Raw genomic sequence first — 21,117 nt, 5'->3', positions numbered from 1 at the left:
GTCCCATCACTTCCACCAGCCCCATCATCTCCATCAACCCTATTGTCCCATCACCTCCATCAACACCATTGTCCCATCACTTCCATCAGCCCCATCACCTCCATCAACCCCATTGTCCCATAATCTCCATCAACCCCATTGATCCCATCACCTCCATCAACCCCACCACCTCCATCAACCCCATCCACCCCACTGCCCCACCACCTCCACCATCACCCTAGCCATGCTCACCTTGTCCTCCTCTCGCACCACGTACTGGGCCACCTTGAAGGAGCTCAGGTACTCGTTCATGTTCTGCACGTCGGCGTCGTCGGTGGCGTCCTGGTTGCGGTCCAGGAGCCGCGCGATGGCCTCATTGTCGTAGTGGATCACGCTGCTGTCCTCCTCCTTGTTGTCCCCTGCGCGGCGGCACGTGGCTCGCATCGTGTAGCATGGACCAGCCTGGCCTTGGCGTGGGCCAATGCGGGCCAACATGGTCTTGGCATGGGCCAACATGGGCCACACTGGCCTTAGCATGGGCCAATGTGAGCCAACATGGCTTTAGCATGGGCCATTGTGGCCTTGGCATGGGCCAGCATGGGCCAATGTGGCCTTAGCATGGGCCAATGTGGGCCAACACGACCTAGCATGGGCCAACATGGGTTAATGTGGCCTTAGCATGGGCCAATGTGGCCTTGGCATGGGCCAATGTGGGCCAACATGGCCTTGACATGGGCCAACATGGCCTTAGCATGGGCCAATGTGAGCCAACATGGCCTTAGCAAGGGCCAACATGGGGCAATGCGGCGGCCTTAGCATGGGCCAATGCGAGCCAACGTGGCCTTAGCACGGGCCAATGAGGGCCAATGTGGCCTTAGCATGGGCCAATATGGGCCAACATGGCTTTAGCATGGGCCATTGTGGCCTTGGCATGGGCCAACATGGGCCAATGTGGCTTTAGCATGGGCCAATGTGGGCCAACATGGCCTTAGCATGGGCCAACACGGGTTAATGTGGCCTTAGCATGGGCCAATGTGGGCCAACATGGCTTTAGCATGGGCCAATGTGGCCTTGGCATGGGCCAATGTGGGCCAACATGGCCTTGGCATGGGCCAACATGGGCCAATATGGCCTTAGCATGGGCCAATGTGAGCCAACATGGCTTTAGCATGGGCCAACATGGGCCAATGTGTGCCTAACTTGGGCCAATATGGGCCAACATGGCTTTAGCATGGGCCACTGTGACCTTGGCATGGGCCAATGTGGGCCAACATGGCCTTGGCATGGGCCAGCGTGGGCCAATGCGGGCCCACATGGCCTTGGCATGGGCCAACATGGGCCAATGTGGCCTTAGCATGGGCCAATGTGGGCCAACATGGCTTTAGCATGGGCCAATGTGGCCTTGGCATGGGCCAATGTGGGCCAACATGGCCTTGGCATGGGCCAACATGGGCCAATATGGCCTTAGCATGGGCCAATGTGAGCCAACATGGCTTTAGCATGGGCCAACATGGGCCAATGTGGCCTTAGCTTGGGCCAATATGGGCCAACATGGCTTTAGCATGGGCCACTGTGACCTTGGCATGGGCCAATGTGGGCCAACATGGCCTTGGCATGGGCCAGCGTGGACGATGCGGGCCCACATGGCCTTGGCATGGGCCAACATGGGCCAATGTGGCCTTAGCATGGGCCAATGTGGGCCAACATGGCTTTGGCATGGCCAACATTGGCCAACATGGCCTTAACAGAGCCAAACAAGGCCCACCATGGCCTTGGCATTGGCCAACATGACCTTAACGGAGCCAAACAAGGCCCACCATGGCCTTGGCATGGCCCAACGTGCCCTTGGTATGATCCAACGTGCCCCACCATGGCCTTGACATGGTCCAACGTGCCCCACCATGGCCTTGGCATGGTCCAACGTGCCCCACCATGGCCAAAGCATGCTTCAACACGGCCGAACATGGTCCAACAGAGCCTCAGGAAGCCAAATATGGCCCCAAATGGTCCCATTAGGACCTTCCATGTCCCGCCATGACTTTCCACATCCCATCATAGGCTTTCATGTCCCACCATGACCTTCACGTCCCACTGTGACCTCCATTCCCCACCATGACCCCCATGTCCCATTGTGACCCCCATGTCCCATCATGACCTCCATGCCCCATTGTGACCTCCATGTCCCATTGTGACCGCCACGTCCCATTGTGACCCCCATGCAACATCATATCCCCTACCATGTCCCACCATAACCTCCGCGTCCCATTGTGACCCCCTTGTCCCACTGTGACCTCCATGCCCCATTGTGACCCCCATGTCCCACTGTGATCCCCATGTCCCATTGTGACCCCCAAGGCCCATCGTGACCCCCAGGTCCCAGTGTGACCTCCATGCCCCATCGTCACCCCCATGCCCCATCGTGATCCCCACGTCCCATTGTGACCCCCATGTCCCATTGGGAACTCCATGTCCCATCATGACCCCCATGCCCACCATAACCTCCATGTCCCACCATAACCTCCATGTCCCATCACGACCCACATGTCCCATCACGACGCCCATGCCCCATTGTGACCCCCATGTCCCACCATGACTTCCAGGCCCCATTGTGACCCCCATGTCCCATTGTGACACCCATGCAACATCATAACCCCTATCATGTCCCACCATGACCTCCATGTCCCATTGTGACCTTCACGTCCCATTGTGACCCCCATGTCCCACCATGACCTCCATGTCCCATCGTGACCTTCACGTCCCATTGTGACCCCCATGTCCCACCATGACTTCCATGCCCCATTGTGACCCGCATGTCCCATTGTGACCCCCATGTCCCATTGTGACCCCCATGCAACATCATAACCCCTACCATGTCCCATCGTGACCCCCATGTCCCATTGTGACCCCCATTTCCCATCATGACCCCCATGTCCCACCATGACTTCCATGCCCCATTATGACCCGCATGTCCCATTGTGACCCCCATGCAACATCATAATCCCTACCATGTCCCACCATGACCCCCACACCCCACCATGACCCCCATGTCCCACCGTGACCCCCACGCCCCACTGTGACCCCCACGCCACATCGTACCAACCACGCCCCACCGTGACCCCCATGCCCCATTGTGACCCCCCCGTCCCACCGTCCCCCCCCCACGTGACCCCCACCGTGACCCCCACGTCCCACCGTGACCCCCACGCCCCACCGTGACCCCCACGTCCCCCCACGTCCCACCGTGACCCCCACGCCCCATCGTGACCCCCCGTCCCACCGTCCCACTGTGACCCCCACGCCCCATCGTGACCCCCACGTCCCACCCCCCACGTGACCCCCACGCCCCATCGTGACCCCCACGTCCCACCGTGACCCCCACTTGCTATCATGACCCCGTCCCACTGTGCCCCCCACGTCCCACCGTGCCCCCCATGCCCCACCATACCCCCCCGTCCCACTGTGCCCCCCACGCCCCACCGTGCCCCCACGCCGACCCCCGCCCTCACCCTCGTTCTCATCCTTGAAGAGCTCCTCGGTGCCGAACTTGAGGATGTCGTCGAGCTCCTGCTTGGACATGGAGCCGGCCTTGGAGCCCAGCCCCGGGCGCACCACCAGGTGCGTGAGCATCATCTTGCGCTTGGCCACCTGCGTGATGCGCTCCTCCACCGACGCGCGCGTCACGAACCGGTAGATCATCACCTTGTTGGCCTGGCCGATGCGGTGCGCGCGGCTGAACGCCTGCAACGGGCGCACGGCACGTCAGGGGGGAACGTGGGGTAACGTGGGATAACATGGGATAACGTGGGGTAACATGGGGTAACATGGGGTAACATGGGATGGAGTGGAATGGAGACATGGAACATGGCGTTGGCCTGGCCGATGCGGTGCGCGCGGCTGAACGCCTGCAACGGGCGCACGGCACGTCAGGGGGTAACGTGGGGTAGGGGGTAACGTGGGGTAACGTGGGGTAACGTGGGGTAACATGGGATAACATGGGATGACATGGGATGGAGTGGGATGGAGACATGGGACATGGCATTAGGCTGGCCAACACGGTGCACGTTAGGCTGGCCAACACGGTGCACGTTAGGCTGGCCAACACGCCTGCAACAGGCACACAGCAAGTCATGGGGTAATGTGGGATGGAGTGGGATAACATGGGATAACGTGGAATGTCATGGGGTAACGTGGGATAACTTGAGGTAACATGGGATAACGTGGAATGTCATGGGGTAACGTGGGATAACTTGAGGTAACACGGGATAACATGGAATGTCATGGGGTAACACGGGATAACATGGGATAACATGGGGTAACATGGGATAACGTGGGGTAACATGGGATGGAGTGGGATGGAGACATGGGACATGGCGTTGGGCTGGCCGATGCGGAGCGCGCGGCTGAACGCCTGCAACAGGCTACATGGCACGTCAGGGGGTAACGTGGGATAATATGGGATAACGTGGGGGTAACATGGGATAACATGGGGTAACATGGGGTAACATGGGATAACATGGGATAACATGGGATAACATGGGGTAACATGGGATAACATGGGGTAACGTGGGATGGAGTGGGATGGAGACATGGGACATGGCGTTGGCCTGGCCGATGCGGTGCGCGCGGCTGAACGCCTGCAACGGGCGCACGGCACGTCAGGGGGGAACGTGGGGTGACGTGGGGTAACGTGGGGGTAACATGGGATAACGTGGGGTAACATGGGATAACGTGGGACATCATGGGGTAACATGGAACGTCATGGGGTAACATGGGACGTCATGGGGTAACGGGATAACATGGGACATCATGGGGTAACGGGACAACATGGGATGGAGTGGGGCAACATGGGATAACATGGGGTAACATGGGATAACATGGGGTAACATGGGGTAACATGGGGTAACATGGGGTAACAACATGGGGTAACGTGGGATGGAGTGGGATGGAGACATGGGACATGGCGTTGGGCTGGCCGATGCGGTGCATGTGGCTGAACACCTGCAACGGGCACACGGCACGTCGTGGGGTAACGTGGGGTAACATGGGATAATGTGGGGGTAACATGGGATAATGTGGGGTAACATGGGATAACGGGGACATCACGGGGTAACATGGAACCTCATGGGGTAACATGGGACGTCATGGGACGTCATGGGGTAACGGGATAACATGGGACATCATGGGGTAACGGGACAACATGGGATGGAGTGGGGCAACATGGGATAACATGGGGTAACATGGGGTAACATGGGGTAACATGGGGTAACATGGGGTAACATGGGATGGAGTGGGATAACATGGGATGGAGTGGGATAACATGGGATGGAGTGGGGTAACATGGGACGTCATGGGATACGGGACATGGAATGTCCTGGGATACAGAATATGGCAGGTGGGATGTGGGGAGATGGGATATGGTAATGGGGTGTGAGCAGGTGAACACCTCCAATGGGACAAGGGATAGCACGGAACAGCAGGGGATGTCATAGGGATGGCATGGGGTATGGGGAATGGGGTGTGGGGTATGGGTATATGTGATATGGGTTATGGGGAATGGGGTGTGGGGCATGGGGTATGGGCAATGGGGTATGGGATGTGGGGTATGGGATATGGGGTATGGGGAATGGGGTGTGGGGCATGGGGTCTGGGGAATGGGGTATGGGATGTGGGGTATGGGATATGGGGTATGGGGAATGGGGTGTGGGGCATGGGGTATGGGGAATGGGATATGGGGTATGGGGTATGGGGAATGGGGTGTGGGGTATGGGGTGTGGGGTATGGGGAGTGGGGTGTCGGGTATGGGGAATGGGTTGTGGGATAGGGGGTATGGGGAATGGGGTATGGGGTGTGGGGTATGGGGTGTGGGGTGTGGGGCGTGGGGTATGGGGTATGGGATATGGGGAGTGAGATATGGGGTATGGGGAATGGGGTGTGGGGTATGGGGTGGGGTATGGGGTGTGGGATATGGGGTATGGGATATGGGATGTGGGGAATGGGATGTGGGATGTGGGGTATGGGATATGGGTTATGGGGAACGGGGCATGGGTATATGGGATATGGGGTATGGGGAATGGGGTGTGGGGTATGGGGAATGGGGTGTGGGGTGTGGGGTATGAGGAATGGGGTGTGGGGTATGGGGAATGGGGTATGGGATATGGGGTGTGGGGTATAGGATATGGGGTATGGGATATGGGGTCTGGGGAATGGGGCATGGGTATATGGGATATGGGATGTGGGGAATGGGGTGTGGGGTATGGGGAATGGGGTGTGGGGAATGGGGTATGTGGAGGAGGTGGGTGCTGGGCGCCACGGGGGGTGCTCAGGACCTGGATGTCGTTGTGTGGGTTCCAGTCGGAGTCGAAGATGACGACGGTGTCGGCGGTCGCCAGGTTGATGCCGAGGCCCCCGGCCCGTGTCGAGAGCAGGAAACAGAACTGCTGCGCCCCCGGCGCTGCCCCCCCGGCGTCAGCGCCCACAGCACCCCCTACAGGCCCCTACAGCACCCACAGACCCCTATAGCACCCATAGACCCCTATAGCACCCACAGACCCTATAGCACCCATAGACCCCTATAGCACCCATAGACCCCAATAGCACCCCATAGACCCCTATAGCACCCACAGACCCCTATAGCAACCACAGACCCCTATAGCACCACATAGACCCCTATAGCACCCACAGACCCCTATAGCACCCCATAGACCCCTACAGCACCCACAGACCCCTATAGCACCCCACAGACCCCTACAGCACCCAGAGACCCCTATAGCACCCCAGACCCCTACAGCACCCACAGACCCCTATAGCACCCCACAGGCCCCTACAGCACCCACAGACCCCTATAGCACCCCATAGACCCCAACAGCACCCACAGACCCCAATAGCAACCACAGACCCCTATAGCACCCCATAGACCCCTACAGCACCCATAGACCCCTACAGCACCCCACAGACCCCTACAGCACCCACAGACCCCTATAGCACCCCATAGACCCCTAAAGCACCCACAGACCCCTATAGCACCCCATAGACCCCTACAGCACCCATAGACCCCTATAGCACCCACAGACCCCTACAGCACCCACAGACCCCTATAGCACCCCATAGACCCCTACAGCACCCATAGACCCCTAAAGCACCCACAGACCCCTACAGCACCCACAGACCCCTATAGCACCCCACAGACCCCTACAGCACCCATAGACCCCTATAGCACCCACAGACCCCTATAGCACCCCATAGACCCCTATAGCACCCACAGACCCCTATAGCACCCATAGACCCCTATAGCACCCACAGACCCCTATAGCACCCACAGACCCTATAGCACCCATAGACCCCTATAGCACCCACAGACCCCTATAGCACCCATAGACCCCTATAGCACCCACAGACCCCTATAGCACCCATAGACCCCTATAGCACCCACAGACCCCTATAGCACCCATAGACCCCTATAGCACCCACAGACCCCTATAGCACCCACCCCTAGCACCCACAGACCCCTATAGCAACCACAGACCCCTATAGCACCACATAGACCCCTATAGCACCCACAGACCCCTATAGCACCCACAGACCCCTATAGCACCCATAGACCCCTATAGCACCCACAGACCCCTATAGCACCCATAGACCCCTATAGCACCCACAGACCCCTATAGCACCCCATAGACCCCTATAGCACCCACAGACCCCTATAGCACCCACAGACCCCTATAGCACCCACAGACCCTATAGCACCCATAGACCCCTATAGCACCCACAGACCCCTATAGCACCCATAGACCCCTATAGCACCCACAGACCCCTATAGCACCCCATAGACCCCTATAGCACCCACAGACCCCTATAGCACCCATAGACCCCTATAGCACCCACAGACCCCTATAGCACCCATAGACCCCTACAGCACCCACAGACCCCTATAGCAACCACAGACCCCTATAGCACCCACAGACCCCTATAGCACCCACAGACCCCTATAGCACCCATAGACCCCTATAGCACCCACAGACCCCTATAGCACCCATAGACCCCTATAGCACCCACAGACCCCTATAGCACCCCATAGACCCCTATAGCACCCACAGACCCCTATAGCACCCATAGACCCCTACAGCACCCACAGACCCCTATAGCACCCCATAGACCCCTACAGCACCCACAGACCCCTATAGCACCCACAGACCCCTATAGCACCCATAGACCCCTATAGCACCCACAGGCCCCTATAGCACCCACAGACCCCTACAGCACCACATAGACCCCTATAGCACCCACAGACCCCTATAGCACCACATAGACCCCTATAGCACCCACAGACCCCTATAGCACCCATAGACCCCTACAGCACCCACAGACCCCTATAGCACCCCATAGACCCCTACAGCACCCCATAGACCCCTATAGCACCCATAGACCCCTACAGCACCCATAGACCCCTATAGCACCCATAGACCACTATAGCACCCCACAGACACCTATAGTATCCATACCCCTACAGCAGCCCACAGACCACTATAGTGTCCATAGACCATTACAGACCCCCACAGACCCCTACAGCACCCAGACACCTATAGCACCCATAGATCATTACAGCACCCCATAGACCACTATAGCACCCCTTAAATGCCTATAGCACCCAGAGACCACTAAAGACCCCCACAGACCTCTACAGCACCCACAGATCCCTACAGCACCCATAACCCCCTACAGCACCCATAAACCCCTATAGCACCCACAGACACCTATAGCACCCCATAGACGCGTATAGTACCGACAGACCCCTACAGCACCCCACAGACCACTATAGCACCCATAGACCATTAGAGTACCCCACAGACCACTATAGCACCCCATAGATGCCTATAGCACCCACAGACGAGTAAAGACCCCCACAGACCCCTACAGCACTCACAGACCCCTATAGCACCCATAGACCACTACAGCACCCCACAGACCCCTACAGCACGCACAGACCCCATTAACACCCACAAACCCCTATAGCACCCATAGACCCCTATAGCACCCCACAGACCCCTATAGTACACATAGACCCCTACAGCACCCCAAAGACCCCTATAGCACCACACAGAACCCTATAGCACCCATAGACCCCTATAGCACCCCATAGACCCCTATAGTACACATAGACCCCTACAGCACCTCAAAGACCCCTATAGCACCCCACAGAACCCTATAGCACCCATAGACCCCTATAGTACACATAGACCCCTACAGCACCCCAAAGACCCCTATAGCACCCCACAGAACCCTACAGACCCCCAGAGACCCCTATAGCACCCACAGACCCCTACAGCACCCACAGACACCCAAGAGCCCCTGGCACTGCCCCTCCAGCATCAGCACACACAGCACTCCCTATAGCCCCCCATAGCACCCCATAGCCCCTGGCGTCAGTGGCAACAGTACCCCACGGTTGCCCCCCAAGCCAGTGACCCCCCCCCTCCTATGGGTACCCTGCAACAACCTCTATGTCCCCCCAAAACCCTTTTCCCCCCCACACATTGAAGGCCCCCTACCCCATACTGACCCCCACCCATGGGTGCCCCCATGCTGGGTGCTACCATTGACACATTCAATGGCCTCCTGATGCCAATCATCCCCTACCATTGACTACCCCCTACCCCATACTGACCCCCACCCATGGGTGCCCCCCATTGGGTGCCACCATTGACACAGTCAATGGCCTCCTGATACCAATCACCCCCTACCATTGACTACCCCATAGTGACCCACACCCATTGACAACCTCCCTACCTATGGGTGCCCCCCACCCATGGGTGCCCCCCATTGGGTGCCACCAATGACACAATGTCCTCCTGACGCCAATCACCCCCTACCATTGACTACCCCATAGTGACCCCCACCCACTGACTACCCCTCTACCTATGGGCGCCCCACACCCATGGGTGACACCACTGATGTCGTCAATGGCCTTCTGATGCCAATCACCCCCTACCATTGACTACCCCATAGTGACCCCCACCCACTACTACTATGGGTGGGTGACACCACCGTCAATGGCCTTCTGATGCCAATCACCCCCTACCATTGACTACCCCATAGTGACCCCCTATCTATGGGTACCCCCCACCCATGGGTGCCCCCATGCTGGGTGCCCAACAGTGACACAACATCCTCCTGATGCCAATCACCCCCTACCACTGACTACCCCATAGTGACCCACACCCATTGACTACCCCTCTACCTATGGGTGCCCCCACCCATGGGTGCCCCCCATTGGGTGCCACCACTGACACAGTCAATGGCCTCCTGACGCCAAACACCCCCTACCATTGACTACCCCATAGTGACCCCCACCCACTGACTCCCCCTCTACCTATGGGTGCCCCACACCCATGGGTGCCACCACTGATGTCGTCAATGGCCTTCTGATGCCAATCACCCCCTACCATTGACTACCCCATAGTGACCCCCTACCTATGGGTACCCCCCACCCATGGGTGCCCCATGCTGGGTGCCCAACAGTGACACAACGTCCTCCTGATGCCAATCAACCCCTACCACTGACTACCCCATAGTGACCCACACCCATTGACTACCCCTCTACCTATGGGTGCCCCCACCCATGGGTGCCCCCCATTGGGTGCCACCACTGACACAGTCAATGGCCTCCTGACGCCAATCACCCCCTACCATTGACTACCCCATAGTGACCCATACCCACTGACTACCCCTCTACCTATGGGTGCTCCACACCCATGGGTGACACCACTGATGTAGTCAATGGCCTCCTGATGCCAATCACCCCCTACCATTGCCTCCCCCCTACCCCATACTGACCCCCTACCTATGGGTGCCCCCCACCTATGGGTGCCCCCATGCTGGGTGCCACCATTGACATAGTCAATGGCCTCCTGTTATCAATCATCCCTTACCATTGACTACCCCATAGTGACCCCCACCCACTGACTGCCCCCTTACCTACGGGGGCCCCCCACCCATGGGTGCTACCACTGACACATTCAGTGGCCTCCTGATGCCAATCAACCCCTACCATTGACTACCCCATAGTGACCCACACCCATTGACTACCCCTCTACCTATGGGTGCCCCCCACCCCATTGGGTGCCCCCATTGGGTGCCACCACTGACAATGGCCTCCTGACGCCAATCACCCCCTACCACTGACCACCCCCTACCCCATACTGACACCCCTACCTATGGGTGCCCCCACCCATGGGTGCCCCCATGCTGGGTGCTACCATTGACACATTCATTGGCCTCCTGATGCCAATCACCCCCTGTCATTGACTACCCCGTACCCCATACTGACCCCCCCACCCATGGGTGCCCCCCACCCATGAGTGCTACCATTGACAGTCAATGGCCTCCTGATGCCAATCATCACTTACCATTGACTACCCCATAGTGACCCACACCCCTTGACTATCCCTGTACCTATGGGTGCCCCCCACCCATGGGTGCTCCCATTGACACATTCAATGGCCTCCTGATGCCAATCATCCCTTACCATTGACTACCCCATAGTGACCCCCACCCATTGACTACCCCCATAGTGACCCACACCCATTGACTACCCCCATACCTGTGGGTGCCCCCGTGCTGGGTGCCACCACTGACACATTCAATAGCCTCCCGATGCCAATCACCCCCTACCATCAACTACCCCCATAGTGACCCACACCCACTGACTGACCTCCCCCCTACCCATGGGTGCCCCCCCACCCATGGGTGCCCCCCATTGGGTGCTACCGTTGAAGCGGTCGATGGCCTCCTGCCGCAGGGCGCCGGTGATGCCGCCGTCGATGCGCTCGTACTTGTAGCCCTCGTAGTCCAGGAAGTCCTCGAGCAGGTCCAGCATCTTCGTCATCTGCGGGCACTGGTTATACTGGGAGCACTGGGGCCGCGCACTGGGTGCTACGGGGAGGCTATGGGGGCTACGGGTGCTAAAGGTTGCTATAGGTGGCTATGGGTGCTATAGGTTGCTGTGGGTGGCTATGGGTGCTAAAGGTTGCTATGGGTGCTAAAGGTTGCTATTGGTGCTAAAGGTTGCTATGGGTGGCTATGGGTGCTATAGGTTGCTATGGGTGGCTATGGGTGCTACAGGTTGCTGTGGGTGGCTATGGGTGCTAAAGGTTGCTATGGGTGGCTATGGGTGCTATAGGTAGCTATGGGTGGCTATGGGTGCTATAGGTAGCTATGGGTGGCTATGGGTGCTATAGGTTGCTGTGGGTGGTTATGGGTGATATGGGTGCTAAAGGTTGCTATGGGTGCTAAAGGTTGCTATGGGTGGCTATGGGTGCTATGGATGTTATAGGTTGCTGTGGGTGTCTATGGGTGCTATGGATGCTATAGGTTGCTATGGACATCTATGGGTGCTATGGATGCTAAAGTTTGTTATGGGTATCTATGGGTGCTATGGATGTTATAGGTTGCTGTGGGTGTCTATGGGTGCTATGGATGCTATAGGTTGCTATGGACGTCTATGGGTGCTATGGATGCTAAAGTTTGTTATGGGTATCTATGGGTGCTGCTGTGGATGCTATGGGTGCTATGCTATGGACATCTGTGGGTGCTATGGATGGGTGCTATGGATGTTATAGGTTGCTGTGGGTTTCTATGGGTGCTATGGATGTTATAGGCTGCTATGGGTGTCTATGGACGTCTATGGGTGCTACAGGTTGATATGGGTGTCTATGGGTGCTATAGGTTGCTATGGGTGTCTATGGATGCTATTGATGCTTAGGAGTGTCTATGGGTGCTATGGATGCTAAAGGTTACTATGGGTATCTATGGGTGCTATGGATGCGATAGGTTCCTATGGGTGTCTGTGGGTGCTAGGGGTGCTAAAGGTTGCTATGGGTGTCTATGCCTGTCTATGGGTGGTATGGGTGCTAAAGGTTGCTATGGGTGTCTATGGGTGGTATGGGTGCTAAAGGTTGCTATGGGTGTCTATGGGTGTCTATGCCTGTCTATGGGTGGTATGGGTGCTAAAGGTTGCTATGGGTGTCTATGGATGTCTACAGGTGCGATAGGCTGCTATGGGTGTCTATGGATGTCTATGGGTGCTAAAGGTTGCTATGGGTGTCTATGGGTGCTATGGATGCGATAGGTTCCTATGGGTGTCTATGGATGTCTATGGGTGCTACGGGTGCTAAAGGTTGCTATGGGTGTCTATGGATGTCTATGGGTGCTAAAGGTTGCTATGGGTGTCTATGGGTGTCTATGCCTGTCTATGGGTGGTATGGGTGCTAAAGGTTGCTATGGGTATCTATGGATGTCCATGGGTGCTAAAGGTTGCTATGGGTGTCTATGGGTGCTATGGATGCGATAGGTTCCTATGGGTGTCTATGGATGTCTATGGGTGCTACGGGTGCTAAATGTTCCTATGGGTGTCTATGGATGTCTATGGGTGCTAAAGGTTGCTATGGGTGTCTATGCCTGTCTATGGGTGGTATGGGTGCTAAAGGTTGCTATGGGTGTCTATGGATGTCTATGGGTGCTAAAGGTTGCTATGGGTGTCTATGGGTGCTATGGATGCGATAGGTTGCTATGGGTGCCTATGCCTGTCTATGGGTGGTATGGGTGCTAAAGGTTGCTATGGGTGTCTATGCCTGTCTATGGGTGCTAAAGGTTGCTATGGGCGTCTATGGGTGCTATGGATGCGATAGGTTCCTATGGGTGTCTATGGATGTCTATGGGTGCTACGGGTGCTATGGGTGCTATGGGTGTCTATGGGTGTCTATGGTGCTAAAGGTTGCTATGGGTGTCTATGGATGTCTATGGGTGCTACAGGTGCTAAAGGTTGCTATGGGTGTCTATGGATGTCTATGGGTGCTAAAGGTTGCGATGGGTGTCTATGGGTGTCTATGCCTGTCTATGGGTGGTATGGGTGCTAAAGGTTGCTATGGGTGTCTATGGATGTCTATGGGTGCTAAAGGTTGCTATCGGTGTTTATGGGTGCTATGGATGCGATAGGTTTCTATGGGTGTCTATGGATGTCTATGGGTGCTACGGGTGCTAAAGGTTGCTATGAGTGTCTATGGATGTCTATGGGTGCTAAAGGTTGCTATGGGTGTCTATGGGTGCTATGGATGCGATAGGTTGCTATGGGTGCCTATGCCTGTCTATGGGTGGTATGGGTGCTAAAGGTTGCTATGGGTGTCTATGCCTGTCTATGGGTGCTAAAGGTTGCTATGGGTGTCTATGGGTGCTATGGATGCGATAGGTTCCTATGGGTGTCTATGCCTGTCTATGGGTGCTAAAGGTTGCTATGGGTGTCTATGGGTGCTATGGATGCGATAGGTTCCTATGGGTGTCTATGGATGTCTATGGGTGCTACAGGTGCTATGGGTGTCTATGGATGTCTATGGGTGCTACAGGTGCTAAAGGTTGCTATGGGTGTCTATGGATGTCTATGGGTGCTAAAGGTTGCTATGGGTGTCTATGGGTGTCTATGCCTGTCTATGGGTGGTATGGGTGCTAAAGGTTGCTATGGGTGTCTATGGATGTCTATGGGTGCTACAGGTGCTAAAGGTTGCTATGGGTGTCTATGGATGTCTATGGGTGCTACAGGTGCTAAAGGTTGCTATGGGTGTCTATGGATGTCTATGGGTGCTAAAGGTTGCTATGGGTGTCTATGGGTGTCTATGCCTGTCTATGGGTGGTATGGGTGCTAAAGGTTGCTATGGGTGTCTATGGATGTCTATGGGTGCTAAAGGTTGCTATGGGTGTCTATGGCTGTCTATGGGTGCTAAAGGTTGCTATGGGTGTCTATGGGTGCTATAGATGTGATAGGTTGCTATGGGTGCCTATGCCTGTCTATGGGTGGTATGGGTGCTAAAGATTGCTATGGGTGTCTATGCATGTCTATGGGTGCTAACGGTTGCTACGGGTGTCTATGGGTGCTATGGATGCGATAGGTTCCTATGGGTGTCTATGCCTGTCTATGGGTGTTATGGGTGCTAAAGATCGCTATGGGTGTCTACGGGTGCTATGGATATCTATGGATGTCTAGTGGTGGCTATGGGTGCTATGGATGCTATAGGGTGCTATGGGTGTCTATGGATGTCTGGGTGTCTATGGATGCTATAGGGTGCTATGGGTGTCTATGGATGCCTAAGGGTGTCTATGGGGTGTCTTTGGATACTATGGATGTCTATGGGTGCTACAGTGTATCTATAGGGTGCTATATGAAGGTCTATATGTGCTGTGGGTGTCACCTGGCAGAAAATGAGCACAGGGTGGTGCTATGGGGGTGTCTATAGGTGCTAGACGGATGTTACAGGGTATCTATAGGGTATCTATAGATGTTATAGGGTACCTATAGAGTATCTATAGATGCTATAGAGTATCTGTAGGGTATCTATAGATGTTATAGGGTACCTATAGAGTATCTATAGATGCTATAGAGTATCTGTAGGGTATCTATAGATGTTATAGAGTATCTATAGATACTATAGGGTATCTATAGAGTATCTATAGATGCTATGCGGTACCTATAGGGTGTCTATAAATGTTTTAGGGCATCTATAGGGCATATATAGATGCTATAGGATAACTATAGATGTTATAGAGTACCCACAGGGTATCTAGAGATGCTATAGAGTACCTATAGATGCTATAAGTTATCAATAGGGCATCTATAGATGCTGTAGGGCATCTGTAGGGTATCTATAGATGCCACAGGATATCTATAGATGCTACAGGGTATCTATAGGGTATCTATACATGCTACGGGATATCTATCAATGCTATAGGGTACTTATAAGGTACCTATAGGGCCTGTGGGTGTCACCTGGGAGAAGATGAGCACACAGTGGTGCTATAGGGGTGCCTATAGGTGCTACATGGATGTTATAGGGTATCTATAGGGTACCTATACAGTATCTATAGATGCTATAGTATCTATAGGGTATCTATAGATTCCACAGAGTACCTATAGTGTATCTATAAAGTCTATAGGGTATCTATAGGGTACCTATAGGTACCTACAGATGCTATAAGGTACCTACAGGGTATCTATAGATGCTACAGGGTATCTATAGGGTATCTACAGATGCTATAGGATATCTACAGATGCTAAAAGGTACCTATAGATGCCATAAGGTATCTATAGGGTATCTATAGATGCTGTAGAGTATCTATAGGGTATCTATAGATACTATAGGATAGCTATAGGGTATGCAAAGGGTATCTATAGATGCTGTAGGGTACCTATAGGGTATCTACAGATGCTATAGGGTACCTATACATGCTATAAGGTATCTAAAAGGTATCTATAGATGCTTTAGAGTATCTATAGGGTATCTATAGATAGCATAGGGTAGGTATAGGGTATCCAAACGGTAACTATAGATGCTATATGGTCCCTATAGGGTATCTAGCGATGCTATAGGGTACCTATAGGGATGTATAGATGCTACAGGGCACCTATAGGGTATCTATCAATGCTATAGGATATCTATCGATGCTATCAGGCCCCTATATGGTATCTATCTATGCTATAGGGTACCCATAGGGTCCCCATAGATGCCATAGGGTCCCCATAGGGTCCCCAGAGATGCCATAGGGTCCCCATAGTGCACCCATAGGGCATCCATAGATGCCATAGTGCACCCATAGGGCACCCATAGTGCACCCATAGGGCACCCAAAGGGCACCCATAGGCACCCATAGTGCACCCATAGGCACCCATAGGGCATACATAGGGCACCCAAAGATGCCATAGTGCACACATAGGGTACCCATAGGCACCCACAGGGCACCCATAGATGCCATAGGGTCCCCATAGTGCACCCACAGGGCACCCATAGATGCCATAGGGTCCCCATAGTGCACCCACAGGGCACCCATAGATGCCACAGGGTCCCCATAGTGCACCCATAATGCACCCATACTGCACCCATAAGGTACCCGTAGGCACCCATAGGCACCCATAGTGCACCCACAGGCACCCAAAGGCACCCACAGGGCATCCATAGGCACCCACAGTGCACCCATAGATGCCATAGTGCACCCATAGGGCACCCACAGGCACCCACAGGCACCCATAGACCCCCATAGGCCCCCATAGTGCACCCATAGGCACCCACAGGCACCCATAGTGCACCCATGGGGCACCCATAGGCACCCACAGGCACCCATAGTGCACCCATGTGCACCCATGGGGCACCCATAGGCACCCATAGGCATCCACAGGGCACCCATAGACACTCATAGGGCACCCACAGTGCACCCATAGGCACCCCCATAGTGCACCTATAGGGCACCCATAGATGCCATCGTGCACCCATAGGGTACCCACAGGGCACCCACAGGCACCCATAGGGCACCCACAGAGCACCCATAGGCACCCACAGGCACCCATAGAGCACCCATAGGCACCCATAGGCACCCATAGAGCACCCATAGGACACCCATAGATGCCATGGGGCACCCATAGGCACCCATAGAGCACCCATAGGACACCCATAGATGCCATGGGGCACCCACAGGCACCCACAGAGCACCCATAGGACACCCATAGATGCCATGGGGCACCCATAGGCACCCATAGAGCACCCATAGGACACCCATAGATGCCATGGGGCACCCATAGGCACCCATAGAGCACCCATAGGGCACACATAGGGCACCCATAGAGCACCCATAGGCACCCATAGGGCACACACAGGGCACCCATAGGCACCCATAGATGCCACGGGGCACCCATAGAGCACCCATAGGCACACATAGATGCCATAGGGCACCCACAGATGCCACAGGGCACCCATAGGGCACCCATAGAGCACCCATAGGCACCCATAGGCACCCATAGAGCACCCATAGGCACCCACAGGGCACCCATAGAGCATGCATAGGCACCCATAGAGCACCCATAGGACACCCATAGATGCCATGGGGCACCCATAGGCACCCATAGGCACCCATAGAGCACCCATAGGCACCCATAGGCACCCATAGAGCACCCACAGGCACCCATAGGCACCCATAGAGCACCCATAGGACACCCATAGATGCCATGGGGCACCCATAGGCACCCATAGAGCACCCATAGGGCACACATAGGGCACCCATAGAGCACCCATAGGCACCCATAGGGCACACACAGGGCACCCATAGGCACCCATAGATGCCACGGGGCACCCATAGAGCACCCATAGGCACACATAGATGCCATAGGGCACCCACAGATGCCACAGGGCACCCATAGGGCACCCATAGAGCACCCATAGGCACCCATAGGCACCCATAGAGCACCCATAGGCACCCACAGGGCACCCATAGAGCACGCATAGGCACCCATAGAGCACCCATAGGACACCCATAGATGCCATGGGGCACCCATAGGCACCCATAGGGCATCCATAGAGCACCCATAGGCACCCATAGGCACCCATAGAGCACCCATAGGACACCCATAGGCACCCATAGAGCACCCATAGGCCCCCCTAGGCCCCCATGGGGCAGGCGCGGGGCTCACCTGGGAGAAGATGAGCACGCGGTGGTTCTGCTCCTTGAGCTTGCGCAGCATCTTCTGGAGCAGGAGCAGCTTCCCCGAGGCCTTGATGAGCGCCCCCCCCTCGTACGCCCCGCTCGGCAGCTTCGGGGACTCCTGCGGGCACCCCACAGGAACCCCATAGCACACACGGCACCCCCATAGAAACCCCATAGCACCCACAGCACCCCATAGAAACCCCATAGCACCCACAGCACCCCCATAGCACCCACTGCACCCCATAGAAACCCCATAGCACCCACGGCACCCCATAGAAACCCCATAGCACCCACGGCACCCCATAGAAACCCCATAGCACCCACGGCACCCCCATAGAAACCGCATAGCACCCACGGCACCCCCATAGCACCCACAGCACCCCATAGAAACCCCATAGCACCCACAGCACCCCATAGAAACCCCATAGCACCCACGGCACCCCCATAGAAACCCCATAGCACCCACGGCACCCCATAGAAACCCCATAGCACCCACGGCACCCCATAGAAACCGCATAGCACCCACTGCACCCCATAGAAACCCCATAGCACCCACGGCACCCCCATAGAAACCGCATAGCACCCACGGCACCCCCATAGCACCCACAGCACCCCACAGAAACCCCATAGCACCCACAGCACCCCATAGAAACCCCATAGCACCCACGGCACCCCCATAGCACCCACGGCACCCCATAGAAACCCCATAGCACCCACGGCACCCCATAGAAACCACAGAGCACCCAATGGATCCCCACAGAAACCACATAGAAACCCCATGGCACCCCCATAGCACCCCATAGAAACCACAGAGCACCCAATGGATCCCCACAGAAACCACATAGAAACCCCATGGCACCCCCATAGCACCCCACAGAAACCACACAGAACCCCATGGACCCCCATACCACCCCATAGCACCCCATGGATCCCCACAGCACCCCATAGAAACCCCATGGATCCCCATAGCACCCCATAGAAACCACAGAGCACCCCATGGCACCCCATGGATCCCCACAGCACCCCATATAAACCCCATGGATCCCCATAGCACCCCATAGAAACCACAGAGCACCCCATGGCACCCCATGGATCCCCACAGCACCCCATATAAACCCCATACAAACCCCATAGCACCCCCATGGCACCCCATAGAAACCCCATACAAACCCCATAGCACCCCCATGGCACCCCATAGAAACCCCATACAAACCCCATAGCACCCCCATGGCACCCCATAGAAAACCCATACAAACCCCATAGCACCCCCATGGCACCCCATAGAAAACCCATACAAACCCCATAGCACCCCCATGGCACCCCATAGAAAACCCATACAAACCCCATAGCACCCCCATGGCACCCCATAGAAACCCCATACAAACCCCATAGCACCCCCATGGCACCCCATAGAAAACCCATACAAACCCCATAGCACCCCCATGGCACCCCACAGAAAACCCACAGCACCCCATGGCACCCAATGGATCCCCATAGCACCACATAGCACCCCACAGAAACCACACGGCACCCCATGGCACCCATGGCACCCCATAGCACCCCATGGATCCCCATAGGAACCCCATGGATCCACATAGCACCCCCATGGCACCCTATGGATCCCCATAGCACCCCCACAGCACCCCATAGAAACCACATGGCACCCCATGGATCCCCATGAATCCTCATAGAAACCACACAGCACCCCATGGCACCCCATGGATCCCCAGAGATCCCCATAGAAACCACACAGCACCCCATGGCACTCCATGGATCCCCATGGCACCCCATAGCACCCCAGAGAAACCCCATAGCACCCCACAGCACCCCATGGCACCCCATAGCACCCCCATGGCACCCCACAGAACACCATGGATCCCCATAGCACCCCATGGCACTCCCCTAGCACCCCCATGGCACTCCCGTAGCACCCCATGGCACCCCATAGAAACCCCATGGCACCCCATAGCACCCCATGGCACCCCATGGCACCCCCATAGCACCACTATGGCACCCCCATGGATTCCCATAGCACCCCATGGCACCGAATAGAAACCACATGGCACCCCATAGCACCCCATGGCACCTCATGGCACCCCCATGGCACCCCACAGAAACCACATAGCACCCCATGGCACCCCCATAGGACCCCATGGCACCCCATAGAAACCACATAGCACCCCATGGATCCCCACAGAAACCATATAGCACCCAATGGATCCCCATAGAAACCCCACAGAAAACCCCATAGAAACCCCATAGCACCCCCATAGAAACCCCACAGAAACCGCATGGAAACCCATAGAAACCCCATGACACCCCCATGGATCCCCATGGAAACCCCATGGATCCCCAAGGCACCCCATAGAAACCCCACAGAAACCCCATAGATCCCCATAGCACTCCACAGAAACCCCATGGATCCCCATAGCACCCCATGGATCCCCATAGCTCCCCATAGCACCCTATAGCACCCCATAGCATCTTGTTTCACCCCATGTCCCTCCCATTGGTCTCCAGGGTGAAGCCTCCATTATCCCATACCCCATGCCCCATATCCCATACCCTACACCCCATACCCCATACCCCACAGCCCCATATCCCATACCCCATATTCCATACCCCATA

General features: G+C 55.8%; 1 protein-coding gene across 1 annotated transcript; it reads right to left on the bottom strand.

Moving 5' to 3' along the window:
* Positions 1 to 231: 231 nt before the first annotated feature.
* On the bottom strand, positions 232 to 20,148 carry LOC130593741 (chromodomain-helicase-DNA-binding protein 3-like; the record flags this gene model as incomplete). Its single annotated transcript, XM_057399102.1, is given in 8 exon segments — positions 232 to 398; positions 3,486 to 3,717; positions 6,306 to 6,430; positions 11,743 to 11,860; positions 18,476 to 18,607; positions 19,617 to 19,679; positions 20,016 to 20,076; positions 20,078 to 20,148. Coding segments are annotated over 8 exon segments (969 nt in total), but the record flags the coding sequence as incomplete, so codon positions are not given.
* Between the last annotated feature and the right edge of the window lie 969 nt (positions 20,149 to 21,117).

The sequence above is a fragment of the Pezoporus wallicus genome, unplaced genomic scaffold (genome assembly GCF_028554395.1).
Source record: "Pezoporus wallicus isolate ANWC-B61680 ecotype Strahan unplaced genomic scaffold, APGP_CSIRO_Pwel_v1 contig_13782, whole genome shotgun sequence".
In the NCBI taxonomy this organism is placed as follows: Eukaryota; Metazoa; Chordata; class Aves; order Psittaciformes; family Psittacidae; genus Pezoporus; species Pezoporus wallicus.
This window is presented reverse-complemented; position numbering and strand designations above follow the sequence as displayed.